Here is a 14,514-nt window from a genome sequence, read left to right as displayed (position 1 = left end):
GCGGGTCTCTTTTGGTTTCTTGCAGTGGTGTCTTGTAGTTTTCATTATATAGGTCTTTTATGTCTCTGGTTAGATTTATTCCTAAGTATTTTATCTTCTTGGGGGCTATTGTAAATGGTATTGATTTAGTGATTTCCTCTTGGAAGTTCTCTTTGTTGGTGTAGAGGAATCCAACTGATTTTTGTATGTTTTATCTTGTATCATGATACTTTGCTGAAATCTTCTATTTGTTTGAGTAGTTTTCTTGTGGATTCTTTGGGGGTTTTTTCTGTATAAGATCATATCATCTGCAAATAGGGATACTTTTACTTCCTCCTTACCAATTTGGATGCTGTGTATTTCTTTTTCTAGCCTAATTTCTCTGGCTAGGACCTCCAGCACAATGTTGAATAAGAGTGGTGATAAAGGGCATCTTTGTCTGGTTCCCGTTCTGAAGGGGAATGCTTTCAAAGTCTCTCTATTTAGAATAATGTTGGCTGTTGACTTTGTATAAATGCCCTTAATTATGTTAAGGAATTTCCCTTCTATTCCTATTTTGTTGAGAATTTTTATCATGAATGGGTGTTGGGCTTTGTCAAATGCGTTTCCTGCATCAATTGATAAGATCATGTGCTTCTTGTCTTTTGTTACATTGATTGCTTTTCTAATGTTGAATCATCCCTGGATACCTAGTATAAATCCCACTTGATCATGGTGAATTATTTTTTTGATATGTTGTTGAATTCTATTGGCTAGAATTTTGTTGAGGTTTTTTATGTCTTTGTTCATGAGGGATATTAGTCTGTAATTTTCTTTTTTTGTGGTGTCTTTACCTGATTTTGGTGTCAGGGTTATGCTGGCTTCACAGAATGAGTTTGGGAGTATTCTATCCTTTTCTATACCCTGAATTACCTTTAGTAGTAGTGGTGTTATCTCTTCTCTGAAAGTTTGGTAGAATTCTCCAGTGAAACCATCAGGGCCAGGACTTTTGTTGTTGTTGTTGTTGGGAGTTTTTAAATTACCTTTTCAATCTCTTCTTTTGTTATAGGTTTATTTAGTTGTTCTACCTCTGTGTTAGTTAAGGTAGGTAGTGTGTTTCTGGAAATTTGTCCATTTCCTCTCATTTTCAAATTGTTAGAGTACAATTTTCCACAGTATTCTGTTATGATTCTTTTAATTTCAGTTGGATCTGTTGTGATATTGCCCATCTCATTTCTTATTCCGGTTATTTGCTTCCTCTCCTGTTTTTCTTTTATCAGTTTGGCCAATAGTTTATTTTGTTGATCTTTTCAAAGAACCAGCGTTTGGTCTTGTTAACTCTTTCAGTTGTTTTTCTATTCTGTATTTCATTTAATTCCGCTCTAAATTAATTCCTTTCTTCTGGTGCTCGAGGGCTTCTTTTGCTGCTCTCTTTTTGTTCAAGTTGTATGATTAATGTTTTGATTTTGGCCCTTTCTTCTTTTTGGATGTGTGCATTTATTGCTATAAATTGACCTCTGAGCACTGCTTTTGCTGTGTCCGAAGGTTCTGGTAGGATGTGTTTTCATTCTCATTTGATTCTATGAATTTCTTTATTCCATCCTTAATTTCTTCTATAACACAGTAGTTTTTGAGCAAGATGTTGTTCAGTTTCCATGTGTTTGATTTTTTTTCCTTGCTTTTTCTGTTTTTGATTTCTACTTTTATGGCTTTATGGTCAGAAAAGATGCTTTGTAATATTTCGATGCTTTGTATTTTGTTAAGGCTTGCTTTATGGCCTAATATGTGGTCTGTTCTGGAGAATGTTTCATGTGCATTGGAAAAGAAAGTATACTTGGCTGCTGTTGGGTGGAGTGTTCGGTGTATGTCTGTAAGATCAGGTTGGTTGATTGTAGCATTTAGCTCTTCCGTGTCTTTGTTGAGCTTCTTTCTGGATGTTCTGTCTTTCACCAAAAGTGGTGTGTTGAAGTCTCCTACTATTACTGTGGAGCTGTCTCTCTCTCTTTTCAATGCTGTTAGAGTTTGTTTTATGTATTTTGGAGCCCTGTCATTGGATATGTAAATATTTATTATGGTTATGTCTTCCAGGTGTATTGACCTTTAATCACTGTATAGTGTCCTTCCTTATCCTTTGTGTTGGATTTTACTTTAAAATCTATTTTGTCAAAGATTAGTATTGCCACTCCTGTTCTTTTTTGAGTGTTGTTTGCTTGATATATTTTTTTTCCATCCTTTGAGTTTTAGTTTGTCTGTGTCTTTAAGATGTGTCTCTTGTAGGCAGCATATAGACAGATAGTGTTTTTTTATCCATTCTGCCACTCTCTGTCTCTTTATTGGTGCATTTAGTCCATTTACATTCAGTGTAATTATTGATAGGTATGTATTTAGTGCTGTCATTTTGATGTCTTTTTGTGTTGTTGACAGTTTCTTTGTTCCATTTAATTTTCTGTACTGAGTCATTTTTCTTTATGTATTTTCATCGTGGTTGATTTTGTATTTGCTGAGTCTTTATATTTTTCTTGCTTTTTTATTTTGATGTGTAGGATTGTTGGTTTCCATTGTTGTTACCTTAATATTTACCCCCATTTTTCGAAGTTTAAACCAGTCTTTTATTTCTTCATATCACCTTGACTTCCTCTCCATATGAAAAAATCTTTGTCTACATGTTTTAGTCCCTCTTTTTTGTTTTCATGTTGTCATCTTTTACATACTGACATCTCTGTTTCCCTATTTTCAGTGTTTTAGCTTTTATTTATTTTTGTGATTTCCCTATCTTGGTTGATTTCTGGTTGCTCTGTTCTGTGTTCTAGTCTTGGGTTGTTATCTGATGTTACTAATTTTCTAACCGGAAGACTCCCTTTAATATTTCTTGTAATTTTGGTTTGGTTTTTACAAATTCCCTAAACTTCTGTTTATCTGGAAATGCCCTAATTTCACCATCATATTTGAGAGACAGTTTTGCTGGATATATAATTCTTGGCTGGCAATTTTTTTCCTTCAAAGCTTTTTATATGTCATCCTATCGTCTTCTTACCTGCATAGTTTCTGCTGAGTATTCCGAGCTTATTCTTATTGACTCTCCTTTGTAGATGACTTTTCATTTATCCCTAGCCACTCTTAAAATTGTCTCTTTATCTTTGGTTTTGGCAAGTTTAATTATAATATATCTTGGTGACTTTGTTTTGGGATCTACCTTATGTGAGGTTTGATGAGCATCTAGGATAGATATCTTCTCATCTTTCATATCAGGAAAGTTTTCTGCTAACAAGTCTTCAACAATTCTCTCTGTATTTTCTGTTACCACCCCCCACCACCCTCCCATTCTGGTACTCCAGTCGTAGGTTATTCTTCTTCATAGAGTCCCTCATAATTCTTAGGGTTTCTTCATTTTTTTTTAATTCTTTTATCTGATTTTTCCTCTTATAAGTTGGTGTCAAGTGCTTTATTTTCAATGTCACTAATTCTAACTTCTATTACCTCAATTCTTCTCCTGTGACTTTCTACTGAGTTGTCTAATTCTGAAATTTTATTATTAATCTCCTGGATTTCCATTTGCTATCTGTCTGTGGATTCTTGCAGCCTATTAAATTTGTCATTATGCTCTTCTATAATCTTCTTAAGTTCCTGTGTTGCTTTTGTCTCTGTGTTCCTTGGCTTATTCTGCGTTTTGTCTGATCTCCTTCCTGATCTCTTAAAGAGTCCTGTATATTAATCTTTTGTATTCTACCACTGGTAATTCCAAGAAGCTCTCTTCCTCCAGAAGATTTCTTGATTCTTTGTTTTGGGAGCTTGTTGAACCCATCATGGTCTGCCTCTTTATGTGATTTGATATTGAGTGTTGTCTCCGAGCCATCAATAAGTTATTATATTTATTTATTGTATGTTTGCTTTCTGTGTCGTAACTTCTTGTTTTGTTTCTTTTGTATGCCCAAATAGACTGCTCTTGTGAGCTAGTTTGATTATTGGTGGCTTTGAAGCTCTAACATCCTGTCAACAGGTGGTGAGATCTGTTACTAGGTATGTGAGCCCAGGAGTCTGTTTACTTTTCTTGTATGGGTTCAACTCAGGTGTCCAGGTAGTCAATCACAAAGTGTGTGGTGCAAGCTGTCACCTATAGTCCTAGACGGGCAGTGCTGATTGGTATAGACACAGGTATCTGGCTGCGGTAGTGGGTCACACGCTGAGCAAGACAGGGGGCTGACAGTTGTCCCTGAATGTGTGGGAGGGAAGGGTGTCCCTGTTCCCTAGAGCGCTTAGGTGGGTGGGTTTTGCAGCCAGACTATGGGCACCCAGTGCTATTGTCTGTAAGGACTGGGAGGCACCACTTATTTTTAGACCTCTGTTGCGGGTGGCTATGTGACATGTGTGGAGCCATCAGTCCTCAGGCCCCTGATGTGGGTAGGTGAGGACTCTGCTTAATAGGCAGAGCAATGTCAAATGTCACAAACCTGCCACTCCACTGTATAGCTGATACAGTCGAAGTTAGGCTTCAGGTGTATACCCTGTTGTGCTGCGCTAATGAGGGCCTATGCTGTTGAAATGGGCCCACACAGGTCTGTGCAGGGGTGAAAAACATTATAAATCCATGGACCCCTTATGCCTGTGCCTAGGCAAAGGAGCTGCTCCTACCCTGAGTTCCTGGCTTAGGAGAGCTGGCAGATTTTTCCCTGTTTGTTAATTTGTTCCCTCTCCGAGGTCGGGAGAATGGCTCAGGGTGCATGACGGGTCCTACTTCCGGCCCAGGGGTGGTGGCAATTGCTGAAGCCGGCCTGGTACCTGGTGCAGAGCTGGGAGAGGACAGGTAAATGGGATAGAGATTTTTCCCAAAGGGGGTGATTTTTGATCCATGCGGTAGCTCAGACGAATGTACTTATCTTTTGCTGATTGAGCACCTCTTTTCCCTGGTTCTAGAGGTCCGAGTAGACTTTCTGCTGCTGGGTCTCTCCCGATGTGGAAAACACATCGGAGCACCACTACTTGCCTCACCTCGCTGGCCAGCTGATCTAGCCAGCTTCCACTGGGTGAAGTCTGGCAACTCCTCACTGCTTCCGAACAGTCTCTCCCTCCCCCTGCCACTCAGTCCAATTCTCACCTTTGCCTTTGATGTTCAGGGCTCCTAGATTGTCATATATAATCGATTCACTTGTTTTTTGGGGTCTTTATTGTAAGAGAGACCACAGGAAGCGTCTGACTACTCCGCCATCTCAGCCCCGCCTCCCCAGTGCTTATTTCTTAATGGTATGAGGTCCACCTGTCTCTGCTTGCTTCTGTCTTTTATATCTCAAAACAGATTGACTTAAGACATAACCTAATACCTAATCTTATAGATTGAGTCCCATATCATCAACATAACTGTCGCTTATCCCATCTCATTAACACCATAGAGCTAGACTTTACAGCACATATAAAATCACATCAGATGACAGAATGGTGGACAGTCACACAATACTGGGAATCATGGCCTAGCCAAGTTGACAGATATTTTGGGGAGACACAATTCAATCCATGACACTGCCCTCCCCACCAATAACACCAACAATGGTAAAAACCGACAAGGAGCAAAACTAAATAGTTTAGTGAGGCTTGACTATACAGAGAGAGAGAGGACTCATAGTAGGAGGTAAGGAGATGTACAGCAGGTCAGGAAGTCTTCAGACCATACTAAGGAAAGTAGACTTACTAGGAATGGATTGCTTTGTAGAGCCCCATTAGCTGTGACTTGTAGCCTACCTTTCTTCTTTGGCTTCAGATTGGCTGGGAAAGACTCCAAAAAGACCCTTTAAAAATATTTGTTGAATTAACACAATTATGAATCTTCATACATAGAGGTTGGATGTTTCTATATTTGAAGAAATGGATCTGTTGTAGTAGCTTTCCTGAGGTAATGAATTGGGAGTCCCAGCTCTACCTCCCAACAGTTACTGTCATTTAATAGTTGGGGACATTGGGGTTTTGAGAGGTCAAGCAGCTTGTCCATGGTCACTCAGCATGGTCGTTAAATGACTTAACTGTTCACTTTGGAGGAAGTTGCTTATAATGTCATAGCTTGCCAAAAGCTGTTTAGGTAAGAAAATGGCCCCAGATGGAGATCCTTGAGGTCAAGAAGGCCTTTTGGGCCTGTTTTGGGAAGTCTTTTGTGGGGGAGAATATATACAGCCTCTAAGAGTGTGGGATTGGGAATAGCAAAGGAAGAACAAGGACACTTTGTTTTGGAAAAATGACCATCTCTCAGGCAGCACCTGCCCCTTCACCCCCCAATTCTTTTAATGCTTCCTATTCCCCATTTTGGAAACCCTAGTGGTGTAATGGTTAAGAGCTATGGCTGCTAACCAAAAGGTTGGCAGTTTGAATCCAGCAGGCACTCCTTGGAAACACTATGGGGCAGTTCTGCTCTGTCCTATAGGGTCACTATGAGTCGGAATTGACTCAACAGCAACAGGTTTGGTGTTTTTTTTATTCCCCATTTCTAAAGTATATAAATACATCAATAAAAAAAAGTAGGAAAAACTTTTAGACTTCCAATAAGATAAATGGCTCTGTAAGGGTAGAGTGAGCTCTGACATTGAAATTGTAGCTAGAAACTGCAGATATTAATAAAGTGAAAATTAGTGTTGAATTTTTTGGAATTGCCTGGAACAGACACTCTACACTTCTTGTTTTTGTTTTGTCTATACCCTAGCAAGAAGATTTGAGCATTTACCACTCAATATGTGTTTATCAGTTATAAAGGTGCTGCTATATTAATATATTGTTAAAAATAGAAAATGAAAAAAGGTGAGATAAAAAATATAATTAGAACTGTATGATTCCACTTATATAAAATATCTACAACAGGCAGATACATATGACGAAAGTTTATCAGTAGTTACCAGGGGTTGATGGGAGGAGAGAATGAGGAGTTATCGTTTATGGGGTACTGAGTTTCTGTTTGGGGTAATGAAAAGGTGTTGAAAATCGATGGTGGTGACAGTTACACAGCATGGTGAATGAGATTGAGGTCACTGAGTTATACATTTAAGAGTGGTTGAAATGAGTTTTTTTGTGATGTATATTTTACTACAGTTAAAAAAAGAATTAGAATTTATAATGTTTTCTTCTCATAGTTCAGTGTCTCCTCTTGTTTACTCCCAGGTTGGAAGCTAGGAATTGGAGAAGGAGCTTTTCATAAAGTAGAACTTAATGGGTGGTTTCATAGCCTGAGTGCCCTAGACAGAGCGCCTCTAGGATTGCCTCAGGCCTGAGGCTTCTGCATTTTATACCTGTAAGAGGTATAAACAGGCTGCTGCTAATGGCCTAAGGTTGTCATTCATTCCTATCATAAGCAGACAGCTAACAAATAGTTTGTAGGAGTCTCTTTTGCCACATTTTATACCACAGAGAGGCCATAAACAGTAGTCTCTTTGGGCAGACAGTTAGTACCCAGTGAACCTTTAGTATACTCCCAGGTGGACAGGAGTTTTCCATTGAAAAGAGCAACAGATGCAGAGAAGGGAGATTATTACTGTCTTAGCCCTTCTATGGGCAAGGGTCTAGGTTTAGTTAGTCTTTTGTTTGTCCTTCTTACCACCTGAAAAATGGGAGGGTTTTAGGCACATCCTAAGGTGATAATAAGAAGCCCTGGTGGCGCAGTGGTTAAACACTCGGCTATGAACCAAAAGTTCAGCGGTTTGAACCCACCTGCTGCTCCACGGGAGAGAGATGTGACAGTCTCCTTCCGTAAAGATTTACAGCCTTGAAAACCCTGTGGGGCAGTTCTACTCGGTTGTATAGGGTCACTGTGAGTCGGGATTGTCTCAATGGCAGTTTTTGGTTTTTTAAGGTGATAATAATAATTTTTAAATGATATTATTTATTGATACTTAGTTTGTGCCTGGTTCAATTCAATGCTATATATCTATATATAGTTATATATGTATATATGCGTGTATGTACGCACACACGTCTATATAAAGTGTATGTATATAGTGTGTAATGCAATAAGCCAGTTAAGGTAGTTACTACCATTCCTGTTTTATATATAGATAGAGAAATCTAACAAAATATAGCACTCTAAAGCTTATATATTTTTTGTATGATCTATATTTTCATTTGCTTACTCATTAGTAAGTTTTCATTCATTTAACTAATGATTATTTAATACTTAACAGTATGTCAGGCACTTACTAAATGTTCAGGATACAGAAATGACAATGGGTGGTTTCTGCTCTCAAGGATCTTATAACCTAGTGAAACAAAAGATAAGTAGCATTTGTATAGCATTTTATTGTTTATAAATATATTTCATATGTATTATTCAGTCTTCACAATGCCTTATTTTACAAGTGGGAAAATTGAGTCTCTGAGATAGAACTTGAACCCAAGCTAGTGAATCATTTGTTATACCATAGACCTCAAGGGTTCAGATTAATTTCCTTTGAAGTATAGTTTACTCTGTTTAAGGAAATGATCACGTTAGTAGCTTAGAACACAGGTTTTAGTGTTCTGCTCAGTCTTACATAGGAGTTATTAATTTAGGGCACATTTTAAAGACAACTTCACTGTGCTTTTTTCAAGACAAAAGAGATGAAAATTTTTTAATTTTTGCATCCTTTATTGTTCATTCGTATACTTGGGATGTGTTTAATCTTTCATTTTTACCACAGGAAACTTCAGAGTGGACCTTGGATTACCCCCCTTTTTTTGCATGGTTTGAGTATGTACTGTCACATGTTGCCAAATATTTTGATCAAGAAATGCTGAATACCCATAATCTGAATTACTCCAGCTCAAGGACCTTACTTTTCCAGAGATTTTCCGTCATCTTTACAGATGCACTCTTTGTGTATGCTGTCCATGAGTAAGTCTGGAATATCATTCTGTGTAGAGGTGTTGAGAAAATATTATGATATTAAATAGTATTAACTTGTTCCTGATTTGGGAGAAACAAAGTTCATATTATAGCAAATGCGAGAACAATCCAAAACTCTTATGTTTTAAACTGTACAGTGAGTAATTACAGTAAGCAGTCTTGCTAAATCTTGTGGAAGAAAATTGGGATAAAGTGGGGTTACAAGGCAGAGGGAGAACAAGAGATTGTGAATACTGAGAAAGGAAGTAATCCAAGTAGAGTTCTAGGGCCATTTCTCCTGCTCAAAATGGCTCCGTATGCTCTTCTTGCCTTCCTTGCTGCAAGCCCCCAGAGGCTGCCATAACCTACCCTGTTCTTTGGAATACGCAGACCACATGCACCCTTGTGCACATATGCATGTGCTAACCACCGAAGTCCCTGCTCTTATGGAGCTTACATTCTAGTAAGCTCAAGAAATCTTACTCAATATGTTCAGTTGTATCTGGACTCTTTCCTTCATGAAGATTCTTCATTAATTTTAAGTTATTTTTGTATTTTTTATTTTACATCTTTTACTTATAAATTAATTTTAAATAATTGAATACATATGTATAGAGTCTCTTGCATGGTGACTTCCAAGTAGTAAGTTCTCAGTTAATGTTGATTTCCATTCTGTTCTAATCCTTAAGCCTGCTAGTGTGGTTGTGACCTTGTCATCAATGAATGTTCCTGTTTGTGAGGTCCTCCAGACTGAACCGTTCCCCATTTGGGAAAGAATCCCTTGGGAATCTTTTAACCCTTGCTCACTCTCATTAAAGTCACTCTGTTTGCTGCCATAACCTTCCATTTGTTTCTAACCTGGCAGGATTTGGAAGGGAAAGTAATTTGTGATGCACTCCTTTTACCCCAGTTGTTTTTTTAAATTCAAGCTCCCAGCGAAGTGTGTACCAGCAGAAAGGGAGAGGGAGTAGAACCTTTTCCCATCTGCAAAGTAAAGGGAAAGTTAAGTAAGATATAAATTGTTGAAAATCTATGTACCAGTTCCCAGAGCCAGGCCCTATGTGTAGATGATTAATTTATTTAAATTTTCAATTACTCTTAAGGTTACTATCTCTATTAAAGAGGAAACTGAGGCTGAGTAGCGGAGAAGCATGACACTTTTTGCTACCCATAAAACCCATTGCTGATTCCGACTCACGGCGACCTTATAGGACAGAGTAGAACTGCCCCATAGGGTTTCCAAGGCTATACTCTTTCCGGAAGCAGACTGCCACATTTTTCTCCTTTGGAGCTGCTGGTGAATTCAAGCCACTGACCTTTCGGTTAGCAGCCGAGTACTTAACCACTGCACCACCAGGACTCCTACACCTTTTGCTAAAAAAAAATCAAACCAAACCCGTTGCCATCGAGTCGATTCCAACTCATAGTGACCCTATAGGCCAGGGTAGAACTTCCCCATAGGGTTTCCAAGGAGCGGCTGATGGATTCGAACTGCTGACCTGTTGATTAGCAGCCGAGCTCTTAACCACTGTGCCACCAGGGTTCCACACCTTTTTCTAGCCCTCTTTAATTGCATTTTTGTTGTGCCTATTTGTTTTAGATTTTCTTATTTTCAGAATTCAGTAGTATTCAAATGAAACACTTTTTAAAAAATCTTTTTATAAAACAATACATCCTCATTGTCAGAATTTTGGAAAACATAAAAAAGCACACACCCACAAAAAGAAAAATGACTGATACTCCCCCACCTATAGCTATGACTATAAGCATTCTGGTGCATATTATTTTAGCCTTTTCTCTGTGTGTGTGTGAATATACTTTTTTTTTTTTAAATATACTTTCTACAAAAGAAAAATGATATCATACTGTTTTGTTACCTGCTGTTGGAATAATATACCTTGGCCTTTAAATGACATACATGTTACATAAGGATTTTTTCTGTTATTTGAACAATCAGGAGCTGCAGGTTCATGACTCTTCTTAATCTGGCTGATACGATGATATATACTTAAGAGCGCTGTATCACCCTACGTTTTTCACTCTGTGGGACTGAAACAGTGCACAGCCTCTCAGTTTTCAAAATTCTTACTTTGTAATTTTTGTTGGCTGTTTTTTTAAATTTTAGCTTTATTAAGTGAAGACTTTTTTTTTTTTTTTCCCAAAATCAGTATGGCTGAGAAAGAGAAGTAAGACTGGCCCTGAGGTCTTTGTTTCTGTTGCCACCTTTTTAAGAACCCGCATGTTTGATCAATTAAGAATGGCATGGACATTTGGTCAGGAATAGAGAATAAAATGTATCATAGTGTTCTCTGCAGAAGTATTGATCTCATAAAGATCAAAGTTGTTTCTGATTCTTCCCTGATGTTTCAATATAGGTGCTGTAAATGGATTGATGGAAAAAAAGCCAGTAAAGAACTTACAGAGAAGCCAAAGTTTATTCTGTCAGTATTACTGCTGTGGAACTTTGGACTGTTAATTGTGGACCGTATCCTTGACACATTTTATATGCTTTTACCTTACTTGTTCTGATATATACCAAGTATAAGATTAATTCTTTCTATAATGATGATTGCGAAATGTGAGCTACTTTTGAAAATAGAGGGTAGGTTGATGAATTCCCAAAACTGTGGTCTCTACCCAACTTTACTGGGCTCTGGTTGTTAGAGCACTTTGTCCTGGAAAAGTTAGTGGTGATATGTGTGAACCAGCTACACCATCATGGATTTGTTAACAGTATTTAGATTAATCTAATAGATATACTGTACCTTAAATAGTTTTATAACACGTTTTCACAGGAAAGGTATCACAGTGTGCCTTATGGCAACAGGCAGGCCTTCATGCTTTTCCACCATCTTGGCTTACCATATATTAACAGGCAAAGTTCTTAAATCTAGTGAGCCTGAATATAATTAAAATCCTAGTGATAGAAACCTAATAGTTTTGGTTTTCATGGAGGCAGCTTGGTATGGAGGAAAACACTCGGACCTTGGTTAAAGACTGACCTGGACCCGAGAAGACATGGCTTCTGGACTCTGTTAGCCCAAAACTAAAACCATACCTGAGGCCAACTCTTCAGACAAGGATTAGACTGGACTGTGGGACATAAAATGATACTTGAGAAGAGTGTGTTTCTCAGCTCAAATAGATACATGAGACTAAATGGGCAGCTCCTGTCCGGAGGAGAGATGAGAAGGCAGAAAGGGTCAGGAGCTGGTTGAGTGGACACGAGAAGTCTGGGGTGGAAAGGAGGAGTGTGCTGTCAAACAGTACAGGGAGAGCAGCTAGGGTCACATAACAATGTGTGTATAAATTTTTGTATGAGAGATTAACTTGAATTGTAAATTTTCACTTAAAGCACAACAGTAAATAAAATAAAAAAAAAAAAACTGACCTGGACTCAGATCTTTGTTATGTCACAGTAGCTTTATGACTGTGAGTAGATTAATGTCCCTGAGCCCTAATTTACTTATCTGTAAAGCATGGATGATAATTCATTGTGAGGCTTAATAAACAAGATTGTGCATGTGCTGTAAACAAGGCAGGGCTGACAGTGGAGGACTTCAAAAAAAAAAAGCAAAAATCTTGCCTTTTAAAAATGGCAAATTGTATTTTTTGGGGATCTTTAAGGTAGGAAAAAACAATGTTTTCTTTTTTTTCCTTCATAAACAAATTTTAATTAAAGAGTTTATCCAGGATTTGACTCTGTATAGAAAACACTTTATATGAAACCCAAATTCATAGTAATATTTTTGTCTTTATTTTACCTATGAAGAAAACATTTGTAATTTCTGTAGTTGATCTGCTAGCATGGTTCACTGTGAATTTGATGTCTTCTTTTCTCTTTCCTTGACCTAAGTCCAGATATTCATTTCCAGTACAATGGCTTTTTATTTGGATTAATGCTGCTTTCCATTGCACGATTATTTCAGGTAAACACAAAATTGGAAAATTAGATTTTTTTCCCCCTTAAATGTGGTTTTTAGCTTGTAAAGGCACCAGTGTGATGGATGATGAATAAATTTAGTTGACCAACTGTTTCAAGTTGCCAAGTGCTATAGTCACTTTTATTGGATATTTTTCACAAATTCCATCTTCTCTTTTGACAGTAATTTTCTTCATTTTCCAGATGAGAAAATTATATTGTAAAAACTGGTCGTAGTGTGGGAGGCTTGAAGTAAACTTGAGTTTTTATGTTTGGTCAAGGTCATTTATCTTGGTATGAACTCTCTGGCAGTTTTTACAATGTACAGCTATGATAGTGGTGCTTTACCATCAGAAGCGTGTAGCATAGTGTAATGGAAAGTATGGGATTTGGAATCAGAAGACCTGAGTTCAAATCCTGACTCTAACTGTAATGAGCTGTGTGACTCAGGCTTCAGATTAGGTATATTGCATATATCTTATTGAGTAAGCCTCACAACCATTGTGTGAGGTTGGTTTTATTCCTTTTATAGAGGAAGAAATCAGAAATTCAGTTTTCTGGGCTACCCCTCTCTACAGTGTTTCAGAATCTCTGGGATTGGGGCCTAGAGATTCCCAGGGAATTTTGATAGACAGGTTTGGGAACCATCAACCCAAGGCAAATCATTTAACCCTCTCAGCCTGTTTTCTCATGAAAAGATTTTTACCCCTTGCTACATTTTTATTTGTAAAATGGTGCTATCTGTCTCACAGGGACTTTGGAAAGATCAAATTCGGTAATGTATTTTAATGCTGTTTATCAACCTGAAATATCAGGATAAATTTTTTTCTTTTAATCATAAAAAGCCACATAGGGCTTAGAACATAATTGGTGCCCAATAAATGACTGTTGGATGGTTGTTAAACAAATAAACTGAAGTTTGACCATAGAACCAGCTATAGAATCAGGCCTTATCTGGATCTTAAATAAATTATAAAATTGGTGCAGAGAGATATCTGGAAGCATCCCATTCTTTTTACTTTTCTTAAACCAATGTATTCTAGAACCATGTCTGATGAGACAGCAAGAGAAGGTACCCTGGCCTTTCATGGTCCCTTTGGAAGTTTACGTTTTTGAATCCTAAGACCATTATCTCGTTTGATACTTCCAAAATTCTTGTGAGGTAGGTAGAATTCAGACTTAATTGTAGTCAATTCTGTTTTTTGTTTTTTTTTTAAATCGGAATACCTTTAGTCTCCTAGACAGTTTGTTAGGATCCAGTGCTATGCTGGGTGCCTTCAGCCTAATAATACTATATGTTACCTAGTCTGTAACATAGAATTTAAATGGTTCTTTAGTAACATAGTATCCTATGTATTAATTCATACTCCTATTCCCAGCTTCTCTTTGGAAATCAACTCCAGCTGTTGTAAAACTGTAAGGAAGTGGGAGTAATTGAATTCTCTAGGCTCTAGCTCCTTAGGGAAAATTTAGTGTATGTTTTTACTGATGGTAATATCCTGCACCTCAGCATCAAGCTTAGTACGTAATAAGTATTTGTTGAAATACTTAATTTTTGAACCCACTAAACTCAGTATAAAAGCTAGCCGGAATCACTTGCCTGTTGCGTTCTGTTTATACTGCCTTTAGAACATTTATCCTGAATTTTTGTAACTTTTTCTTATAGAAAATTTAAATGATATACAAAGATAGAAAATAGTGATTGCTACACGCACACATACACAGAGGATTATTTTGAAACACATCCCAGACATCATATATCATTCATAAGTATTTCAGAATATATCTTAAAATATATATATATATT

The 14,514-nt window shown here is 37.5% G+C and overlaps 1 protein-coding gene across 2 annotated transcripts in view; it reads left to right on the top strand.

Moving 5' to 3' along the window:
* Positions 1–14,514, top strand: part of ALG8 (ALG8 alpha-1,3-glucosyltransferase) — a 42,755-nt gene that overhangs the window by 12,599 nt on the left and 15,642 nt on the right. For both annotated transcript variants that reach the window (XM_023736595.1, XM_004382000.2), the window contains exons 3-5: positions 8,601–8,794; positions 11,161–11,270; positions 12,647–12,714. In XM_023736595.1, the coding sequence (XP_023592363.1) occupies positions 8,691–8,794; positions 11,161–11,270; positions 12,647–12,714 (282 nt within the window). In that variant the 5' untranslated portion in view covers positions 8,601–8,690. The remainder of the gene's footprint in view (positions 1–8,600; positions 8,795–11,160; positions 11,271–12,646; positions 12,715–14,514) is intronic.

This window comes from Trichechus manatus, unplaced genomic scaffold (assembly GCF_000243295.1).
Source record: "Trichechus manatus latirostris isolate Lorelei unplaced genomic scaffold, TriManLat1.0 scaffold00088, whole genome shotgun sequence".
In the NCBI taxonomy this organism is placed as follows: domain Eukaryota; kingdom Metazoa; phylum Chordata; class Mammalia; order Sirenia; family Trichechidae; genus Trichechus; species Trichechus manatus.
This window is presented reverse-complemented; position numbering and strand designations above follow the sequence as displayed.